This window comes from Anabrus simplex, chromosome 7 (assembly GCF_040414725.1).
Source record: "Anabrus simplex isolate iqAnaSimp1 chromosome 7, ASM4041472v1, whole genome shotgun sequence".
Lineage (NCBI taxonomy): Eukaryota > Metazoa > Arthropoda > Insecta > Orthoptera > Tettigoniidae > Anabrus > Anabrus simplex.
The window spans coordinates 293,535,286-293,558,441 of NC_090271.1; the positions used below are offsets into that span (position 1 = coordinate 293,535,286).

A 23,156-nucleotide genomic window follows, 5' to 3' on the forward strand; every position below is an offset into this window, starting at 1 on the left:
AGTCGAAATTTCCACTCCAGCATTCACATCAAGCGGAATAGTATCAAATGGGATTCTACGCAGGAAACACGAAGCACACAGTGGATGGTTTGATAAAATTTTAATGCAGTAAGTTGCGTGCCGCGACAGGGTGAAGTCATTAATCAAGGTGGCCTCAACATTAATTAAAAACCGAAAAATATATTTGTCCACAACACAGCAGCTTCTTATGCATTACAAGTGATTATTTTCACAAGCAACACAACAGGACCTCCTCGTAACGTCTAAAGGACTTTAATGCACCCACCAGCTACACACTACATCCAGAAACCAGTGAACTGCTCTTCAATCCACACTAAAAAACTCCAACAAAACAACATACAAAAAGTTTATATGGTTATGTAATAATCCGTTATCTAACAAAACTTGATCAAACTCTCTAACAGATTTCTTGCCATCCACTTTAAGGCACCCCACTTTCATACTGATACTCATTCTTCTAGAAGTGAGGTTGACTACAAAATATTTAGACCTTCCCAAAAAAAGAAAAGAAAAAACAACATATAAGCTGAGTGTGTTTAATGTCCTACAAATAAAAAAAGAAATATTTAAATGCTATGACTTCAATAGACTACAAATAGACTACAGTACCATATCAGTATCAGCATTATCTCCATTCGACAGGACATGTGTAAGACATCCGATTGAAACTTCAAGACTAGATCGACCAGTTCAGTTCCAAAACGTAACATAAGTTTGTATACATTAGTGTAAATTGTGTAAAAAATAGTTTTTAATAGTTCAAGCACAAGTTAATCTCTAATAAGTTGTAAAAATGTACAGATGGTGTAAACCCATGTATCATGCCGTTCTCATTACTAACTCATGAATGTTGACAGTTAATATTATCTCCATTAAATGTGAACAAGATTTGGACGTCACATTAGTACTTTAAAACATGGATGGCTTGATCACTCCATTGCAATTGTTATGTAAATAATATTTACTATGATTAATCCTAATATAGCATCCACTCAGAGCTCTGACTTGGAGATATAATTCATGGCTAATGATGCCTGCAATGCCAGGCGAAACATGTACCATACTCAAACTTAATGTAATGACATTGTTATAGTCATAAAGACTTAACTAGTATTGAATAGGTGGTTTCAATAAATTAATTGTTTAACATTTAATAATTCTTATGCATTACCGTACTGTTTGTTAGGAATACACTAGCTGATGTACCCGTGCTTCGCTACGGGATTCTCAGAAAGACTGACTTGGTGGTTTTCCTAACTGAATTCAACATAGGTCATTACAAAAACGTCAGTAGGAATGTAGCGATTGAAAGCAATGTTATCATATAAAATACTCGATCGAATGAAAAACCGCACACTTTCAACGAACAGTACTACGGTGCCGATCTAACAGTCCAAAGTTCCAGAGCTGGAACAACCAGGTCGCAGACTGCCATCAACACTCCTCTGTCATTATTCCATTAAATATGCACACTACTCATTCCAATCAGTCTTCAGAGTAGGGACTGAATAGCTCGAATGCTATGATGAACCAGTGTGTTACGTACCTGTAGTATCAGAAAATGTATGAACCAGAGGGGTGGCATGCTAAAGAAGAAAGTTTTCCAACTCCCTAGTTATTTCCCACCAATGTTCAGTCAGGCTGTTATACTCGGTACGCAGTAGTAATTCCATCTATCGGAGTTGAGCGGCACGAAGAACATCACAACAAACAATGGTCAATGTAAAGTTATTGTCGATCAGTGTTATGCGCTTTGGATATTGTAGGCCTTCTGAAATACCACTCTTACCATAGTCGGTACAGTAAAACTGAATGAAACATAAATGATTGGAAACTGTATTGTCTATAACTTTTGTTATATAGTACCGTACTTTTCGATAGCACCAGTAACATAGGTACCGGTATTTAAAAATTAAATTTCAGGCGCATTCCCCTAAACTACCATTTCATCTCGGGAAAATAAAATTATTTACAGCTTAGACTGTAGTTTCTTATTCCCCGACTCTATATAGGGGTTTTCATTAAATTCTGTTAACCCATTTTCTCGTGGCTCGGCGTTGATATGGACTTAGCAACAAAAATACAAATTCATTAATATCTGTGTTATCAGAGCCGGTACGGTAGAAATGTATAAGACATAAATGATCGGAAATTGAATTCTATATAACTTTAGTTATATATTATTTATCGATAGGACTGCTAATAATATAAATATTCGATAATTAAATTTAAGGCCTTCCCCTAAACTACCATTTCACTCAGCGTGAATAAAATGATTTATAGCCTAGATTGTAGCGGCTCATCCCCCGACTTTACATACCGATTTTCATTAAATTCTCTTCAGCCGTTTTCTCGTGATGCGTGTACATACATACAGACAGACAGAAATTACGGAAAAGTAAAAAGTACATTTTCTTGTTACTATAGACATGACCGATGCAGAAATACCATTCTTTTCAAATTCTGAGCAATGTACAGACAAAACTCTTATTTTATATATATAGATGTATGACAACCGCAGGGAATGCCACTTATAAAAATATTCACGGTAAATACTGTAAATGGACTCCAACATGATAATATGTCTGAAATAAGGTCAACAATAATTGCAAAATAAACTAAGTACCGTATAGGCCTAATCTACCACAAAATTGAATATTCTAACTTGTTTGATTTTTCATTCCCGTGCTTATTTCCTTCCAGGCATTCTCTCTTACGTTGTTGTTGCAATAATACATGAGGGTCTTGTCATAGAGGAAATTACGTTTTGGAAGTAAACTGATAAGATTTTCTGTGTCCATTATTAGTTAGGTGAATAAACTATTACGAAACAAAGAAACTTCCCGACTCTATGCAGGAAACAGCCGACTTGCCAACTGATACATATTATGCCACCAAACAGCCGGCCGAAAGATCCCGACCGTCTACGAAGTTGAACGAATGTTGATAACCAGCTGGGTGTTGGTGGGAGGGGGCCTAACACATGCACACAGAAGCATTGCGATACCACGTGTTGGCATAAAATTGAATGTTATTTTTACCGTTATACGAGCTAAACATTGTATTATCGTGTCACTCGTAATGATTACATCGCATTGTTAGAACGTAGCACAAGGATGAGGAGACATGAAATAAAATTCTCGTGGGGAAAGAAACTGTTTACGTTTAGATATGCTAGTGTTGCTACTGTGCCTTTATCACTCGCACGTAATACCCCAGTACTTTCCCATGCACTCATTTCTGCAACTTCAGACTTGCGTTTCTTTTCTTCATTACCTTATAGCATGAAGAGGATTAAAGCAGGAAAATAAACTCAGTACCGGCTTGTCCATGTGGTACTTGCGAAACAGCCAGAAACTAGGCTCGTTGCCATGACAACCAGTAGGAATGCAGGGGCGATATAGGCCTACGAATAGGTTCTAAGAATATCTAAGAATAAGTTGCCGGATTTCCCATTTGCTGCCGTTAACTTGAAGCAGGTGTTGGGGGGTGTGAGGAAAATAGAAAACACATGCTAAAGAACTGTAGTACACGTCTTGTCTTTTCGTCTTGTAAGCCTAAGCTACGGATTGCCAAGCATAATCTTGTGTCGTAATAATTCTGAATAGGAGTCAGTGAAGTTAATTGTACATGTAATATCAGCGTGCGTACGTTTTAAGTGAAAATGAGCAGAACTCAGAGGAAAGTGATCAAGCTAAAGGCACTAACAATTAAAGACAAAGTGGAGATTATAAGGAAAGTGGAGTCATTTACACTTTCCCGTGTTGCTTTGGTGAAGGAGCCGGAGATGCCGCCATCTACTTTGAACGGCCTTATAGCGAAGAAAGAAGAGATCTTGGCTTCTGTAGCGAATACTTCAGCAGATTGCAAGAAAGTTAAATGTGGAAACACCAGGCGAGTTGGCCATGCGGTTAGGGACGCACCGCTGTGAGTTCGCATCCGGGAGATAGTGGGTTCGAATCCCACTGTCGGCAGCCCTGAAGATGGTTTTCCTTAGTTTCCCATTTTCCACCAGGCAAATGCTGGGGGGCTGTACCTCCATGGCTGCTTCCTTCCCACTCCTAGCCCTTTCCTGTCCCAACGTAAAGCAACTAGCAAAAAAAAGAAAAAAAAAATCCCAAAGCCAGGGGTCTTCAATTATGTTTCCCTAATGTCTGGATTGATCGCAATATTGCAATAAAGGAGCCTCTAGGGTCCTAATGTTTGGTTGAATAAGTTAGGTGCTGGTCTTGTTTATGCTGATTTATTACTCTGTATAATAATTACAGAAAAATGTAGATTAGTGTAGAATAGTATATTTAGTACTGTATTTCCCTGCATTTTTTAAATTTCAACCCGTGTAGTGTTTAGATGTAATACATTCACATTATAAACATTATTTGAGATAAATTATGTTTTAAATTTAGTGTTCATACTTACGCTTGAAATATAGGATTCACCCACCCAACGTTATTAGTGAGAGAATTGGCATGTCTTGTTTTGTGAAATCTTTCAGAATTTGGAATGCAGGATGTTCCAGTGAGGTTTAAGCAGTCTTTAAGTGTTCCTTAGTAATTCCGGATCTGGAATTATTTTTCATAAAATTCATATTGGAAAGTATACTTTCAAAAACGTACAGTATGTTGACCCAAAAATTGTCAGCGTATATTTCAAAAACTTGCTCAAGTTAGGGTAAAATCTCTATCAAGGGAGATCCAATACGATACATAAACTTTCCTTGCCCATTCTTCTGTCGTCTGCAGCTTTAGCATTTCCTTCTGTGATTTTGCCATGACGAAGTTCCACAATTCAGTTGCTTTACTACATTATTCTTCTCGGGAATCAAAGGAAAGTTGTTTTTCCACAGCCTGAAAAATGTCTTCCAAATTTTTGAACTGCATGAATCGTTCTTCAAATTCTTCCTTCAGTTGGTACCAAAAATCTGAAAATGTTCACAACAAACCTTCATTACAAGATACCAAAAGAAGTTTGGGAAAATGAATTCTTTCCTCCTTCAAATCTTGAGCTGTTACTTGCTTTGCATATGAATTCAAAAATAATGCTGACTGCTAACTGAAGCAGGAAAGAGGCTGCATACTAGAGAATAACCAAGTAAACACTCACTGCCATCTTTGGAGCAAATAGAAAACCTGTTCACCCTCATTATGTTCAAAATACTGTACTGACAACTATGGAGCAAATATTGTTCTAAGCTAGGGGACGGGTGAGTCGCACATTACTCCCTAAAATATTTTCAGCGCGGCTGTGAGCTTGCATCCGGGAGATAGTAGGTTCGAATCCCACTATCAGCAGCCCTGAAAATGGTTTTCCGTGGTTTCCCATTTTCACACCAGGTGCCAGGAAAACCTCGACCCATCATTGTGAAGTTCACGTCCTTCCGCTCGAGGCAAGAGGTTTTCACACGGAAGCGCCAACTGAAAGGAACACCTACCACGATACGAGAAGACTTGACTGCAGCTCGTCTAGCAATTCTGAAGGCTGTACCTTAATTAAGGCCACGGCCGCTTCCTTCCAACTCCTAGGCCTTTCCTATCCCATCGTCGCCATAATACCTATCTGTGTCGGTGTGACGTAAAGCCGCAAGCAAAAAAAAAAAATTTTCACTGTTTTAATTGTAATTTGTTCTCTTTCTTTTTTTCTTTACTCTTGACATCTTGTAAACCGTGCAGGTGTGAGAAAAAAGACATTGGGATCCGAATCAGAGCCCGCCATGTGAAGATCCCCGCCACAGGCTGTTTATATTTTTATTTGTCATTTTCCAACAATTATAATTACTTTCTGTAACTTCCTCATGCGTGCCATATCAGCCATATGGTACTGCCCTATATTCTTACTTTTACAACCTTCCTTTCTTTCACGTTTAACTACGACAAAAACAGCTTCGTGGTCACTTAACACCATCTATCACTCACTTTCTCTATAGAGTTCATCTGGTTTTATCAGCAAGACGTCTAGTATATTCCATCACTGTCTGATTCAGCTGTCCTTCGCAGATTTAACTTATTTGCCATTTGTTGCTCATTCATTACCGGTTGCTCATGGAAGCACGCAAGTAAATCGGCTCTCCGTTTAAGCGAATTTTGTAGGTGAACGGAAGCAGTGTGTGGTATGTAAAAGTGCAGATCTGTGGAACTTGTGCCAGGGTTCAAGTTGAGACCAGTTTTTAATCGATATCGTTGTGTATATCAGCATAATATTAAAAATGGGCCATCATCCTAATAAAGCTAGCAGCGGTAGTGCCAGCAGTGGTGCCAACGAAATCGAACAGGCGGTGAGAAAGGTACTGGACGAGGCTGTGCTCTCCGAACGCTTCGTGGAAAGTATTGTAAGTGCAGTGGCAAGACAGGTGACGGAAATTGTGGTGAAAGAACTTGAGCGTAGTCTCCAGTTCAATGCTGAATTGGTGAATGACCTAAACAAAAAACTCGAGTGCCGCGAAAGAGAAATAAAACATCTCAAAGAAGAAGTTGAGGTGAAGTGCGACTCCCTGGAACAGTACCAAAGGAGGTCAAATTTACGTCTGCTTGGTATTGATGAAAGTGAGGGTGAGAACACAGACGACATTGTAGTGAGCCTCTGCAATAAACTGGACGCTAAGGTAACCAAAACTGACATTGACAGGAGCCACAGAGTAGGACCGAAGGTGCCAGGAAAACCTCGACCCATCATTGTGAAGTTCACGTCCTTCCGCTCGAGGCAAGAGGTTTTCACACGGAAGCGCCAACTGAAAGGAACACCTACCACGATACGAGAAGACTTGACTGCAGCTCGTCTAGCAATTCTGAAGGCAGCCATCACTGTTCATGGACTAAAGAACACTTGGACTGATCACGGGGATATCATAATTAAGTTGGCAGATGGTACAAGGCGTCGTATCAACCGCATGTGTGATATTCCTAGATTGCAATCTGAAAACATCACCACATCAGTACAGAACTACATTCACTTTTAATGTGAGTACCGAAATATTGTCTTCCCTTGCTGTCATAGTAGGAATTCACTACAGTTAAGTTTCTCTCTCTCTCTCTCTCTCTCTCTCTCTCTCTCTCTCTCTCTCTCTCTCTCTCTCTCTCTCTCTCTCTCTTCCTCCCTCCCATTCATCAATCTCCCATAACACACTTCCCATCACATCTTTTACTATATCAGGTATCTGTTTTCCAAATATAACATCGCTAGTTAGAACCCTCTAATTTAAAATTAGATTCATTTGTGTGATTTACCTTGTATAATCTGTTTGTAGTGTGTTCTGTTATTGTTATTAGCTTTGCACTGTCTTTTATCTCTCCAGTGATCAGTATTGCTTGAACTGTATTTAACCGTAGTCCTCTCGTTAGTACTGTTTTAGTTTTAATTTTCTGTTCCGAAGTTGGCATACCTTTTAACACAACAAGGGCATGCTTTTGACGACAGCAGGTCTAAGCGCATTCCTTTAATTCCATCCCCCTGCTCCCCTCTTCCGTTAACCGCTCCCTTCACTCACATAGGTGCTACAGCAAACCCAGGTCCTATTTCAGCCGCTACTATCTTGAAGGAAACCGTGGACCAATTTCCAAGAGCTCTTTATGTTTGTCACTGTAATGTGCAGTCTTTGCTCTCCCAAACGCGCATGGATGAAATGCATAACCTGTTTTCTACGTGCCATTTCCATGCAATTCTTATGTCTGAAACGTGGCTGAGCAGCAAATGCCCCAGTTCAGCTGTTGACATAGACGGGTACGTCCTTCTACGAAATGACCGCGAGGGGAAAGGCGGTGGGGGGGGTGGCTGCTTATGTTGCCAGAGACCTCAACCCTCAAGTAATTAGCCATTCACCTTCACAGTATGAACGTAAACCAGAGTTTTTGTTTATAGAGATAACACTGTCTAGAACGAAATGCTTGCTAGGAGTAGTTTACAAGCCTCCGAAAGTAGGATATTTGACCGACCTTGAGACTGTAATACTAAACTTTCTGCCAGACTATGAACACGTTATTGTAATGGGCGACTTCAACACAAATTTGTTAGACAGTACCGCAGCTTCAACTTGACAGTTTCGTAACATTTTCGAAGCATGTAACATGACAATTTTACCTCTCGGACCAACCCACCACACTAATAGCAGTCACACCCTTCTCGATCTAATAATAACAAACAATTCAGCGAAAGTCCTGCAACATGGACAGACATCAGCCCCGGGGCTATCTGGACATGACATAATCTACCTGTCCTACCAATTACAAACTCCGAAACCAAGGTCGAAAATATTATCATTCAGGGACCTCAGACGAATTGACGCAGATAAATTAGAAGAAGATGCTCTTTCCGTGCCGTGGATGGAGATAAATTGTGCCAATAATCTACAGGAAATGGTCTCAACATTTAATAACCTAGTAACGCAACTCTACGATCGGCACGCCCCAGTGCGTACGGGAAAAGGTTCCAGAGCTCCTAAGCCGTGGATAGATGACGAAATTCGCCACTTAATGGCTAAACGAGACGCTGCTCATAGACGATACAAGCACTACCCAATGGAAGTGAACCACCAGACTTATAAAACACTGCGTAATAAAACGACCTCTAAAATTCGAAGCGCTAGACTACGTTACGCCCATAACTTGATTAGACCTGACGTACGCCCTGCGATGATGTGGAAATCTATGAAACCAGAAATCTAACGATGAACTAAATGTTAACGTAGATGAATTAAACGACCATTTCATCTCGCCAACGGGAATTAATCCGGTCGTAAAGGAGAAAACTATTAATACATATGATAATACGCCATCTCCACAAAGAGATCAATTTTACTTCAGTCACGTCACACCGCAAGAAGTGATTGACTCAATAAAACGCATCAAGACCAGGGCTAGGGGCGTAGATAATATAGGCCATGAAATGCTCATGAAAATTCTCCACCACATCATTTATCCATTGGTGAATATTTTTAATTACTCACTGCAACAGGGGACTTATCCGGAAATATGGAAAATGGCCATACTCCCGCTTCCGAAAATAAGACTGGCGAAGGACGTCGGTGACTATCGGCCGATTAGCATCTTATGCATATTGTCAAAAGCTTTAGAATTCATAGTTCACAAGCAAATTACCGACTATCTTATTCAACACAATCTTCTTTATATCCACCAGTCCGGCTATAGATCGAAACACAGCACCTGCAGTGCATTAACACATGTGACTGATGACATAAGGCAAGCTATGGACAACAAACAACTGACAGTTCTGGCGTTATTGGACTTTAGTAAAGCTTTCGACACTGTTGACAGGGACATACTTATATCCAAATTAAATATTTTAATTTCTCCGCGAGTGCACTCCAGTGGATCAGATCCTATCTCACCGGTCGCCAGCAGTGTCTACTTAACAACAACAATGAATATTCAAATTGGCATACGGTCGACGTAGGAATACAACAAGGATCTGTACTGGGCCCCCTATTTTTCTCTTTGTATATAAATGGCATATCTTCCGGATTAAAACACTGTAAATACCACTTATACACCGATGACCTACAGATATATATACACAGCAAACCCGAAAACCTACACTCAGAAACACGTCACCTGAATGAAGACTTGATGACCATAGATATATGGGCCAGAACTCACGGATTAAAATTAAACCCATCAAAATCCCAGGCAATAATTATTGGTTACCCTAAATTACTTTGCAAGCTCAATCGAACAGCGTTACCACAGTTGTCCATAAGTGGTACTCCCATACAGTATAGCCAAAATGTAAGAAATCTTGGCATAATATTTGACGAACATCTGTCCTGGTCTGCCCAAACTATATCTGTGTGTAGGAAAATATACGGAACGCTACTCTGTCTCAGTAAATTCAAATTCACTTTCCCTTTTAAACTAAAGAAAATTCTTGTTGAATCACTCGCATTACTTCATTTTGATTATTGCGACATAGTTTATAACAACCTAGGAGTAGACTGGGGAAGGAAATTACAGTGCGCTCAGAATGCCTGTGTAAGATTTATCTGTGGACTTCGTTACGCTGACCATGTCACACCGTCTTACACGCGGCTCGGGTAGCTTCGCCTGCAAGAACGACGCACACTACATACTCTTTGCTTCTTGCATACTATTCTTAAAAGTTCTCAAGCAGCCTATTTCCGTGATCGAATGAAGCTCCTCTCCACAGACCATAACAAAAATACCCGATCCTGCAGCACCATGTGTTTATCCCTTCCTGTACACAGAACAGCAATCTACACAAAATCATTCACCGTTACCGCAGCCCGACAATGGAATCTCTTACCAGTGGACGTCAGAAGCATGTCCAGCAGCTTAGCTTTTAAACATGCCTGTGTCGAAATACTAGGTAAACATGCATGAATCATCAAATTATGACCTGAAAACACCTACTCCTACCGCCTCTTCATCATCATTTCCCTCTTCCTTTCACAGATATTCTTCTTCTTCCTCTTCTTATACTTCTTACTAATCCTTCTCTTCACCTCTCAACTGAAGGCGATATTTCGGTGTACTGTAGAAATGTATATATTTTCTAAACTTTTTCTTAAGTAGTTGTTATAGTACTCATTATTCATAATGATATTCTTAGTACTCATTATAATTATATTCTGAGTACTCATTCATAGTTATATCTTAGTACTCATTATTCATAGTTATATTCTTAGTACTCATTATTCATAGTTATATTCTTAGTAGTCATTATTCATAGTTATATTCTACACTTTACGTACGATTTATATTATATAGATTATATGATCTTTTTTTTAAAAGTGTGGTTACTTTTGTTAATGGTATTACTGTTACTATTGTCCATATTATCATATTATTGTCATCAGTAGTTATTATTAAGTGTTCTAGGTTAAGACTGGTTAAGTGTAAGAAAGGGAGTACATCCCTAACTTTGCCAGGATAAATAAAACATATTATATTATATTATATTATATTATATTATATTATATTATATTATATTATATTATATTATATTATATTATATTATATTATATTATATTATGTCATTTGTATTATTGTTCTTGTCAACCTTTGGAAAATTTAGATCATCTGCTACAATCACATTCCTTTCTGTGTTGTTTCCCACATATCTGATTATGTTATCAAATAATTCTGCGCCAGTGTCTCCTTTTCTATTCTGTACCCCCCCCCATAAACATCAAGTTGCCTATTATGATATCTTTAGAGATGAGCCTCACACCTGGAATTTCATGTTTCTTATCCTTAACAGTTTCGTAGCTTACATATTCTTCCTTTACCAGTATGAATACTCCCCCCTCCTTTTGAATCTATTCTGCCTCTACAGTTAACACTCCAGTTCCAGGAGAAAATTTATCTCGTCTTAGGCATAATTCAACTCCTGTTAGCATAACTGGCAAATGCATGTCTTTATTAAATTACTAAATTCTGTTCCTTGTCCAACTGTATTGCTACAGGGTTACCATGCTGGCCTTTTGTCCTGGGTCCCGGATTCGATTCCCGGCGGGGTCAGCAATTTTAACCATCATTGGTTAATTTCACTGCATGGGGGCTGGATGTCTGTGTTGTCTTCGTCATCATTTCATCCTCATCACAACGCGCAGGTCGCCACAGGCGTCAAATCAAAAGACCTGCACAAGGCGAGCCGAACATGTCCTCGGACATTCCTGGCACTAAGAGCCATACACCATTTTATTTCGTTTCTATTCCTTTCTTTACAATACTTCTACAGTTTACCGCTAACAACTTTGTCTCATTCTTACTTGAATTCCAGCTATTTTCATCACCAATCCCTGGTTCCCTTTTCTGCACACACTTTCCTCACATGGCCAACAATGGAGTCCTTGACCAGAGCCTCAACCATATCCACCTCTTTAGATCCCCTCCTCTCCTGGTCTCTCTTGACTTTCCTGGAGGCTGCATAACTTACTTCCTCTTGTCTCTCCTTCTCACAACCCTGTTCCACCTCCCTCTTCCTATCCCCTACTCTTCGTTTCTCATTCCTACCATTCCTTTTCCGCTTGCCTCGTACGTCCTCTGTAAAACTTCCTTGTTTTCCGTCTGCTGTTCTACCTGCAGTGTCTCGTACCGATTCCTTACTAATACCACTTCTGAACTTGCTCCTTGATGAGAACCTGTAGCCCTTACTTCCCCTTTAAAAATTAGCCCACCTATCATCCACAATTTCCCCCTTCATTACCCTCTTACTTGTATACCTACCAGATCTTGTGCATTTTTGGAGGAAGACCTTTCTTCTTTCTTGTCCCCTGTTAGAATTCTCTCTTTCAAACTCTTTAAGTATCCCTCATACTCCTTAATGCCTGCTCACACTCACAGGCCTTGCATCTTTTGTATTAAGGTTGCATCATACAATAAATAAAACTGTATCTGCAAACCCTATCCCTTTTTTCTCTGTGGGGTAGAGTTTGAAGTGAGATGAATCTTCGTAGCGAGTTTTGACAACCAGATGCCCTTTGTGGCGTAAACCTCATTAGAGGAGTTAATGAGATGAAACAAATTATGTGTTATAAGAGTAACACATTATTTTATTTTATGTTTTATGTTTTAAAATTTAGAAATACCTCCTTCCAACACTCAGAATACAATCCTAAATTTGTTAAAGAATAGTGTAGAATACATACATGTACAATTTATAGTTCTTTGTACCCAGAAGTCACTGCACGGAATGGGAGGCTATCACATATTGAACCCCCGAACTTTTTGCAGCTACGAAAGCAGGAAGGAAGTTGGTCTAATACACAAGGAAATGTGGTATACTGTTATACCTTATCTTTGTTATATTTAAGAGATTTCCACTTTAGAATTTTATATACCCTGACCTTTTTTAATGGCAGCCTGTAAGTACAAGAGGTAGTTCCTTAAAAGATTGAAATATATATTAGATAACAACTATACATTCTGTAACTTAAATAATATTAATTATAATGTTGTTTTTAATGTCTGTTGAATTCCTATTTGCAAAATATGGCTTACCTTCTTGCATTCCCAGGAAGAATTAACATGTCTCTCAATCCTGCCTTTACTTAATTTACTAAACTACAAATTTCATTATGGTGGATGAATCAACCGCGATCTTCCATACAGACACTACAAACTAATTTAATTTTCTTATTTACTTGTCAGTTAACAAATCCTTAACATTAGTAAAATGATATGTTACAGCAATTTGTGTTGTAACAAATCGATGTGTTTGTCGTGTGCTTGATTTTAAATGGAATTGTAAAAAATTGCTTGAACTGTATATAGATATTCCACCGGTATTACGGTGTAGTAATTAATATAATATGTTACAGTGCTATCAAGAAAGAGCCTGTTGTACCTGTGGCTGAAGATGAGCATGAATTAGATAAAAGAAAGGTGAGTTGTTTTACTTATGGTTTATTTTATGTTATGCTGTTTCTTTTATACTCCTTTCCTGATATGTTATAAACCCTCTAATTTTCTGTTTGACAGCGCAAGTTAAGTGGTTCGTCTAGTGTGTCTCCAGGAAGTGAACAAGGTGAGCCACCTAAGGTTGAAGAGGCTCTTAAAAAGGAGAAGAAGAAAAAGAAAAAGAAGAAACGGGATGAAGATGCCCCAGAAGATGTAGAAGTGAAAATTGAATCAACAGGAGACTTGGAGGTCAGTAATATGTCTAGCATTTTAACCAGTGTATAGAACAAGTTAAGATTCATGAGATGAATTTCGTTGCTCTAAAAATTACCTCCGTCTGTTCTTGAGTAAGATGATGTATAGGTCATCCATTCACAATTAAAGTAAATTCAGTCTAATCCGACCATCGGCGATTCTATGAATTAGCGCTCTCCAAGTTGTCCTGTTCCACACTACCTACTTTAGTTGTTCCAGGATGAGGGTTGTGTCTGTTTTAATGGTGTGTAACCAATGAGTCCTCTGGCAACCTTGTCTTCTTGTACCACTGATCATTCCTAGCATGATTGTTTTTTCCAATGCACCTGATCGTATAACATGGCCAAAGTAAGCTAGTTTCAGCTTCATAATGGATGGATCAGATTTGGAAGGACATTATAGAAGCTGGATTGGATGTGGCGGAAGTAATGGAGCAGGAAAAGTGGAAGGACAGAAAGGAGTGGAGGAGGCTTGTTAACAACACCCAGGCGACTGGAGTGGGACATTGATGATGATGATGATGATGATGATGATGATGATGATGATGATGATGATGATGATGATGATGATGATGATGATGATGATGATGATGAATCTTACCAACCTATGACATGCGGGGCTTGATGCACTCTAAAACTGCCTTATTTGTGATTTTTGCAGTCCATGGTATTCGTAAGATTCTTTGCCAACACCAGAGCTCATCTAGACATGTAAATGTCACCACGGTGATGAAAACTGAAAATAAAAGTATGCTTTTTGCACCTTTTAAAACTTTTCTTTATATCTCATCATAGTTGCAACATTTTAAGTGAACTACGAAATACAGGCGGTTTTGAAGAATGTCTTTTTAAAAAATGAATATTGTTGTTATTTGAAAAACAATGGTTTTTCTGGTTTTCTTCCATTCGTTATGAACGATATGTCTAGAAGCTTTATCGTGAAGTCTCACAAACCCTGCATGCTCATTATTGATCTTTTCCTTGACCATGATGATGAGTGATATATGTTCATCTGTGTACACCATCTTTGGTCAAGGAGTTAGTTGCCTCATACCCTTGCCTCAGAAGTACAGAACATTACGAGAATACAGTAAAACCTCGTTAATTCGAAGTCGTTGAGACTCAAAAATCCGACTTCGAATTACGTGATTTCGAATTAACCGCCAATTCGCAATTCAGAGGTACCAACCCTCGCTGCGTTACAAAATATTCTAAGGCCCGTTACTGCATGCAGTTAAACTTGATTCACAGTTTATACCTTTCAAATGCCGTGAAAAAAGAACTATTTACAAAATGTATGCAAGAAGGTGCATTTACAGTATTCAAATAATGCACTTGGATATCTCACTGGCAAACATAACCTCACGCAACGAAAGATAGAAAGAAAGAAAAAAAAAAGCATGATTCAAAGACAAGAAATCTGTACTGGCTCCCATGTGCTCCCAAGTGCATTTTAGATGCCTTGTATTTACACAGAAAGTGCCCGATGTCCTTAAAATCGAACTTTCCTAAGACTATCCTTGTACGATTTCCCGCCATGGCACTTATCTTGTACTTCAGAAATGTAAGCACTTGCCGCGTCACAAAGTATTCTAAGACTCATTAATACATGCAATCGCCTCAATTCACGGTTTAAACTTTTCAAATGCCATGGGAAAAACTATTTCCAGCATGTATCCAACAAGGTCCATTTACAGTGTTCAAATAATGCACTTGGGTAAATAACTTACAAACATAACCTCACGTAACGAAAGAAAAATATCACACAATTCAAAGACGAGGATAGATTATGCTGGTTCCCCTGTGCAAATGCTTTTTTATTTCTGTACTGTTTGCATTTTTAGATACTTTGTACTGGCATGGAAAGTGCCTGACGCCCATAATATTGTGGTTTATCGATCTTTCCTGTGACGAGGTCATAAAGTTTCTCGCTTCCATGTGCATTGCAACGCACTACAATGACCCCCATCCCTCACACTTGTACGATTCTCCGGCTGGCACTTTCTCCTTTAAAACCATATGATCGTTTGGGCTCGCATTAAAATAAAGTAATGCAGTTTCATCGGCAATGACAATATTGTTCGGTGCCTACGAATTTATTATATGAGCCACGTTTTTTTTTCTTTCGTCAACTGTCGGCATCGCCAGTGTTCGCGGATTCTGTTTTCCCGCACACTGCCCATTGCGTGATATTACGGCGTTCCTTAAAAGTTTGAATACAGAAGAATACCTATTTTATTCAACTCAGTAATCATGAAGCGCACTGTAGATCCACCGAAGTGAGTGTAAATGCGGAAAGCTACGGTACCGTACCACTCCACATTCCGGAACACACGTTCTATTATGACGCGGATAAATTTCGAGTTGAAATTACTCTTTGATGGTTATGAATTTCATGTTTTTGGTCCATATTGAACTGAGAATAATATATAAGTAATAATAATAATAACGTAAATGTTTCCACCTTTTCAATACTACAATATATTCACAAAATTACAAAATTATACGGTACTAGTTTCGACCCATCTAGGGGTCATCATCAGCCGTATTGGAGCAAAGATCATTTGTGGAGAAATCCTAAGACAAAATTATTTTAAAGAATAACAAGTGAAATGAGATGTTATGGTAATAGTTAATAATACAAGGAATATACATATTAAGAGGTTTTTAACAAAGAATAAAGTATAAATGGGGTGTTGTAAAAATTATAATCATGGAAATCAGTAAGTTCTTGTATTGAAATGAAATATGGCTTAGGAAGAGGGCTTAAGGTGGGGCTGAAGGGTGCGGGAGAAAGTGTAATTGTCTTGGAAAAGTACCTTTGATTAAATTTAGGATTGAGTTTAGTTTGGCTGCATTATTGTTTCTGAGGAAAGTGATAAATAGATCGAAGAGTATGTTGGGTTTCTCTGAGATTTCATTGAGATTGTGACTGGCATTAAAGTATATTGGTCTAGGTGTATGTAGTAATTTTCCATTATGTTCAGTAAAGGGCCCTTGTTTGCTAATACGAGGATGTCCATGTCTTGTTCAATATTGGTGAAATTATGGTTATAATCTTGCATGTGTTGGCCGATGGCTGAAAACTTGTTGTATTTTATTGCGTTAGTGTGCTCGTGGTATCTGATAATGAAGTTTCTCCCGGTTTGCCCGATGTAGGTTTTTTTACAGGTGGTACATTTGATCCTATAAACTCCTGATTTTAAAAAACTGCTGGTCTTGTTGATGTGTGAAGTATTGTATAAAACATTCATGTTCTTATTGTTGGTTTTGAAGGCTATTTTAACGCCTTGTTTCTTAAAGATGTTGGTTAACTTGTAGATATCATTGTTGAACGTGAAGGTGGAAAATGTTAGAGGTTTGGTTATTTCTTTTTTGAGGGTAGTTTTTGGGCGATGTTTGTGTTTATTGATTATCCTTTCTATAAAATGATTGCTGAAGCCGTTGAATTTTGCGTTAAAATAGCCTTCAAAACCAACAATAAGAACATGAATGTTTTATACAATACTTCACACATCAACAAGACCAGCAGTTTTTTAAAATCAGGAGTTTATAGGATCAAATGTACCACCTGTAAAAAAAACCTACATCGGGCAAACCGGGAGAAACTTCATTATCAGATACCACGAGCACACTAACGCAATAAAATACAACAAGTTTTCAGCCATCGGCCAACACATGCAAGATTATAACCATAATTTCACCAATATTGAACAAGACATGGACATCCTCGTATTAGCAAACAAGGGCCCTTTACTGAACATAATGGAAAATTACTACATACACCTAGACCAATACTTTAATGCCAGTCACAATCTCAATGAAATCTCAGAGAAACCCAACATACTCTTCGATCTATTTATCACTTTCCTCAGAAACAATAATGCAGCCAACCTAAACTCAATCCTAAATTTAATCAAAGGTACTTTTCCAAGAAAATTACACTTTCTCCTGCACCCTTCAGCCCCACCTTAAGCCCTCTTCCTAAGCCATATTTCATTTCAATACAAGAACTTACTGATTTCCATGATTATAATTTTTACAACACCCCATTTATACTTTATTCTTTGTTAAAAACCTCTTAATATGTATATTCCTTGTATTATTAACTATTACCATAACATCTCATTTCACTTGTTATTCTTTAAAATAATATTGTCTTAGGATTTCTCCACAAATGATCTTTGCTCCAATACGGCTGATGATGACCCCTAGATGAGTCGAAACTAGTACCTTGTAATTTTGTGAATATATTGTAGTATTGAAAAGGTGGAAACATTTACGTTATTATTATTATTACTTATATATTGAAATTACTCTGTAACATACTACTGTTTTAAAATGTAAAGGGAGTTTCAAATTAAGTCTAAATTTCGGTAATGGGGCCGACATTGTACTTCGAATTACGAATTATCCGTATTTCGAATTAAACAATTTAAATAACATGCAGAACTATATCTCATGTTTCCGGGAACGAGACCTTCTTCGAATTGGGCGGGATTTTGAATTAACCGATTTTGAATTATCGAGGTTCTACTGTATATGTGTTTTTGTGTCCAGTGTAATGATTGCATGTTATACTGGCGTATGAAAGGCAAACATTTCCTGTGCCCAAGTTAAGGTAGGACATGGGCTTCATTGTATTAAAGAGCTCTTAGATGCACGTGATAGTTATCAGAATATTTAGAAGAGCATTAAAGAACCCCTTGCAGAGCATAATTCCAATACAGACTTCTCTCAAAATATACATCAACTGATGGGAGTCCTAGCAACATTTTTGATGATCACTAACATTGAAGCATACTGACTTGCAGTGGCTATGCTGACGGTTGAAGGCAAATTGTGTACAGCCAAAACTGGTTAGGAGATTTTTGTGGGGACTGAAAGAGGAAAAAAAAAAAAAAATCATAAAGAGGGAACGTGCTAAAAAATTAAAAACAATTTTGCTGTTAAATTTAAGGTTAAGTTTGAAAGTAAAAAATAATTACAATGAAAACAAAGAAACAAGTGTTTACAGGTATAATTAGTGAAATAAATAAATAAAGAAATAATACATTTTAAAAATAGCAACATAGTAAAACATCAGGGAAAATCGTTCTTAGAAACGCGAACTATACACGTTGCTTACAATTATGTTTAAAGTTATCACAGGAATGTCCAACATCTGGGCAATTTGCACATATTTCATGTGTTTATTAGCATCCACTTTCTCAATAAACTTTAATTTTTTGTCATCTGTAAACTGCCTAGCTTTCTTCTCCATAACTGAATGTCCTGTAAACCACAATGCATAAGTACAGTAGGCCTAATTTATGTATGTTGATACACAGTTCACTTACGAATTTAAAATTAAGCACCAACACGTCATTTGTATACGTAAGTACAGTATGCCTAATTCACATACGTTGTTACACAATGCACTTACGAATGTAAAATTAAACACCAACACATCAGACGAGCTACTGTTGTGCTATCCAAACAACCATAGCAAAGACTAGCTTGGGACTAACGCTCCCTGCAGCTCTAGGCCGACACACAACTGCATTCCAGGGCCATGAAATTAAGTTCTCTACCAAATCCTTACGAAGGCCAGCTCTCGCTTGCCCATCATGCACACAACGTGGCCGGGAACACTTAATTCAAATTTCTTATGGTGGGATTTACAAACATACTAAAGAGTGACATAAATGTGCTATCCAGGTTTCTTTAGCATTCATTTAATTGGACATAGCCTGGGACTTTGGAATAATTGCATAATAACCACAGAAACGCACTAGAGAGGGACATCTTAACCAGTTTCGACTGTTGTTTGCTGTTTTCATGTACTGTGGTTCATTTTGCTAGGTTGGCCTGATTTAGTAACCTGGTAGGATTGCATTGCTTTTCTTCATACTTGTGTAAGGGAACACCTACTGCATTCTGACTGTTACACAACAGACTGTTGATATAAAATGCAAAAATCAACCTTTTGGCCGTTAATGGTACTTCTGCTCACAGTAATCACAAATAACTGTAGATGAGCCATAGTTCACTTAACTAAACTGTAGTGTTTTAAATTTAATTTCTTCCCAAGTAAGTAAAGTAAGCTTGTAGTTTTTCGTGACTGAATATCGTGATCATGACCACGGGACATGCCTTTTTGTGAACTACAGGAGGCACAACTTAATTTCAAAAACCTCACATAGCATTGGCCACAAACCATGGCTGCCTTAGTAAGAAGTCTGTGACCATACCAGTCTGCTGTTGTATCCCTTCTTGTTGTTTTGTTTTCCTACTTTCCAGCCAACTTCCTGGTTATTGTGAGTCACACTTTAATTTTTAAAAGTTATGTTTTCTGTCTGCATCCTTGTTAGTGGGAAAGCACATGATATACTTAAGTTTATGAAATCTAGAATGATGATATAATATTTATAATTTTGTATCCTTTTTAATTTACAGTCATCAAGTAAAGAAAAGAAAAAGAAGAAAAAAAAGAAGAAAGACAAAGACAAGGACAAGTCCATGGAAGACAGTGATTGAACTAGAGGGAGAAGCCTGTATTAAGCACTGTGTGCTCTTAAATAATGGGATATTCGTTAGGAGAAACAAGTTCCTTTTTGTATTAATCATTGTTCTTGTTCTTCTGTTTTTCAAGATCATCAGAATAATCGTGATTATTTTTGCATATTACTGTCACCTCAACATTGTTGTTAAGTATGTTTTTAAAAGTTTTTTTAATACATTTATTTTTGATTTTTTGACTACAGAAAGTGTTTCACTTTTCTTGCTTTCAAAGTAATTGTCAGTATGGAATTATAATTATGAAGATCATGAATTGACAGGGATTTTATATTGTGTAAGGAAGGAGCTGATTAATGAAAAGTTTCAATTTACCAGATGTATCATTGTATCATCTTCAGTCACCCATGCCCAGGAACCTGATGGGTCAGGTAGCTCATATTTTCCTCTCCTACCACTCTTCTCTAAATATTCTTTCCACCTCCACATGTTGTTTTCCAATATCCTCCTTAATCTGGCCCTTTACCTATTCCTTCTCTCTTCTTCTCAACCTTTTTCCTACCATTCTCTGCTCCATAGTCTTCCTTGGGATTCCTTTCTTTTTACATGCTCAGACCACATTAGGTGATCTATTCCAGTTTTATCTCCCAGATTTCCTGTACTCCTCTTCCCTATGATTTGCTTGTTTCTGTTTTGTCTCTCATTTGACCTTTCATGCTTCTGGGGATCCATTTCTGCTGCCTGAATCCTGCTCTCCTCTCTGGAGGTTGTTTGTCCAAGTCTAGGCCAAATAGATTAGTATCAGCACAAATTAAGCCTTGTAAAGGTTCTTGGTTTAAAAAAGAAATAATTGGGACTCAAAGCATTCAACCCCCTCCATTGTCTTTTCCATGAGTTTGTTTACTCCTCTTCCATTCCTATCTCCCTTGTTATTACCAGGGTTTTACTTTTTTCTCTACTTATTCTGAAACCACACTCCTCGAAAGTCTTATTCCGGATATCCAGTTGAGTCAGAACTGCTAATTCATCTCCAACGACCAAAAAGTCTTCTGCAAACAACCCTACCTTTGTGCCATGCAGAAGTCTAATTCATTACTTCCTTGTGAAATTCATCTGTTACGATGACAAACAACAGAGGTGATAATTCACTCCCGTGTTTAAAGCCTGTCACTGCTCCATTATATACCTTTGTGCGACGTAAAGCAACTAGCAAAAATATACCCTTTGTATTTTACAGAATAATCTTTTAATAATATAATAGCTTCCCTATGATATAAAATCTGTCTCTCATTCTCGTTTCATATACAGTCAAAATCTATTATAACGACTCCAAAGGGATTACCAATCAACGGTCGTTATAGCCGACAGTCGCTCAAACCATTTCTTTTGTTTTGTTGCTAAAAATGTCATATCTGTTTGTTTTATGCTGCACACTTACATGATTAATTAACAGATTTAAGTGAAAACTTAAACAGTTGAAACAAGTACTGTATTTACAGTACAGTATTTGTGGAGTGTCTGATAATAGTGTACCGTACCCAGGGGTAAATACCCTCTAGGACGATGCCTCCATTCCTGTATGAACATCCGACTAACTCAGGGTTGGGCAGAGTGTGGGTTGGTTGTCGATTGGGTCAGGATAAAAGTCGAAGTTCTACACTAAAATAGCAATCAATGACAGGAAATGGAGGTATAACACGAATGAGAAACAATCATAGGGGGTAAGATGGATTTATTAATGAATATCCCCGATCAAATCACACGAAAATAATAAAATCAGGGAAAAAAAATAATTTGTAAAAAAATGAACTCAAAGTATAGAAATAATTTGAAATCAGAAACGTTAATTGAATAATTGTACAAATTTGACATTAAAAAGAAAAACAAGTTCAACAAAGAACATTAATAAAAATCAAGACTGAATTTCTTCTTATAGTCCAATGTTTATGTTATATGGCAACAAGTGTACGCAAACACTGCCATGTGGTATTTCCGTATGGAGTTTCACACTATCGCATCCCAACGATACGGTTTCAAATTAAATTAATCCCGAGAGTCCAGGAATCAGCTTGCCATGAGATAACGCCCATCATCGGCTACACGGAAACTCACGTATATTCATTCCTTCTTGGCATGCTTGGGCCATTTAACAACATCAGACTCAATAGTCTGGAATTAACACTGTCCATTCTGATCACAATATACACTCAGAAGACACTAGGCAGGCACACACATCTGCATAATACTCTATCTTGTCAGGCTTACCATCAGCCTGCACCAATTCATTATAATTCAGCATGCAATTATTATCTCATTATTCCTCATGAATCCCACTGGCCTTTCCACATAACGAGACACCGTTCGAGTCCTTGGCAGACCATCAGGCAAACAGAATCCAACTTAACTTCAAAGATCTTAATTTAACGACGACGTTCTGCAGCTCCTTCTGGCAGCTTCTGTAAAACCATGCATCATGCAAAATAGCTATACCTGTCTCTCTGAATAACCGAAATAAAATGAATTGATACGTGTTTGACGTAATATAAAATGAACCTGTCGATCTAGCCCTTCTAGCATATATTTAAGGAAAACTCGGAATATCCTACGCTAAGTACTATATTTACAACAATAACTGATCCTATCAATCCCTCATTTTCCCAAACATCTACTCATAAAGCAAAATGAAAATAAAATAAACATGCATTATTCTCGTATCCGAATCTATCATAGTAACAAAGTTAAACAAACACATGCCGTCAGGCTTACTTTATATGAAAATTAAAATTCTATCTACACTGCCCTAGTACCTTAACATAACTTACATATCATGCTGTAAATAATACATGCGTCTTACTTTACATTCTACGTGACTCTCGGGAAACCAGGATAGCAGCTTACATCCCCACTACTTATGGGTTTACTCCATGTTAATCACAGCATTAACATCTGGGAATGCACTTCCTTCCTCTACAGGCGTATCCATCATCTTGCTGGAAAATAATTCACTGGAACACAG

The 23,156-nt window shown here is 37.8% G+C and overlaps 1 protein-coding gene across 1 annotated transcript in view; it reads left to right on the forward strand.

Moving 5' to 3' along the window:
* The window catches only part of Nop60B (dyskerin pseudouridine synthase 1 Nop60B), a 172,073-nt gene extending 150,017 nt beyond the window's left edge, over window positions 1–22,056 (forward strand). The window contains exons 11-13 of the mRNA XM_067151745.2: window positions 13,310–13,373; window positions 13,470–13,637; window positions 20,081–22,056. Of these exons, the coding sequence (XP_067007846.2) occupies window positions 13,310–13,373; window positions 13,470–13,637; window positions 20,081–20,161 (313 nt within the window). The 3' untranslated portion in view covers window positions 20,162–22,056. The remainder of the gene's footprint in view (window positions 1–13,309; window positions 13,374–13,469; window positions 13,638–20,080) is intronic.
* The last annotated feature ends 1,100 nt before the right edge of the window (window positions 22,057–23,156 follow it).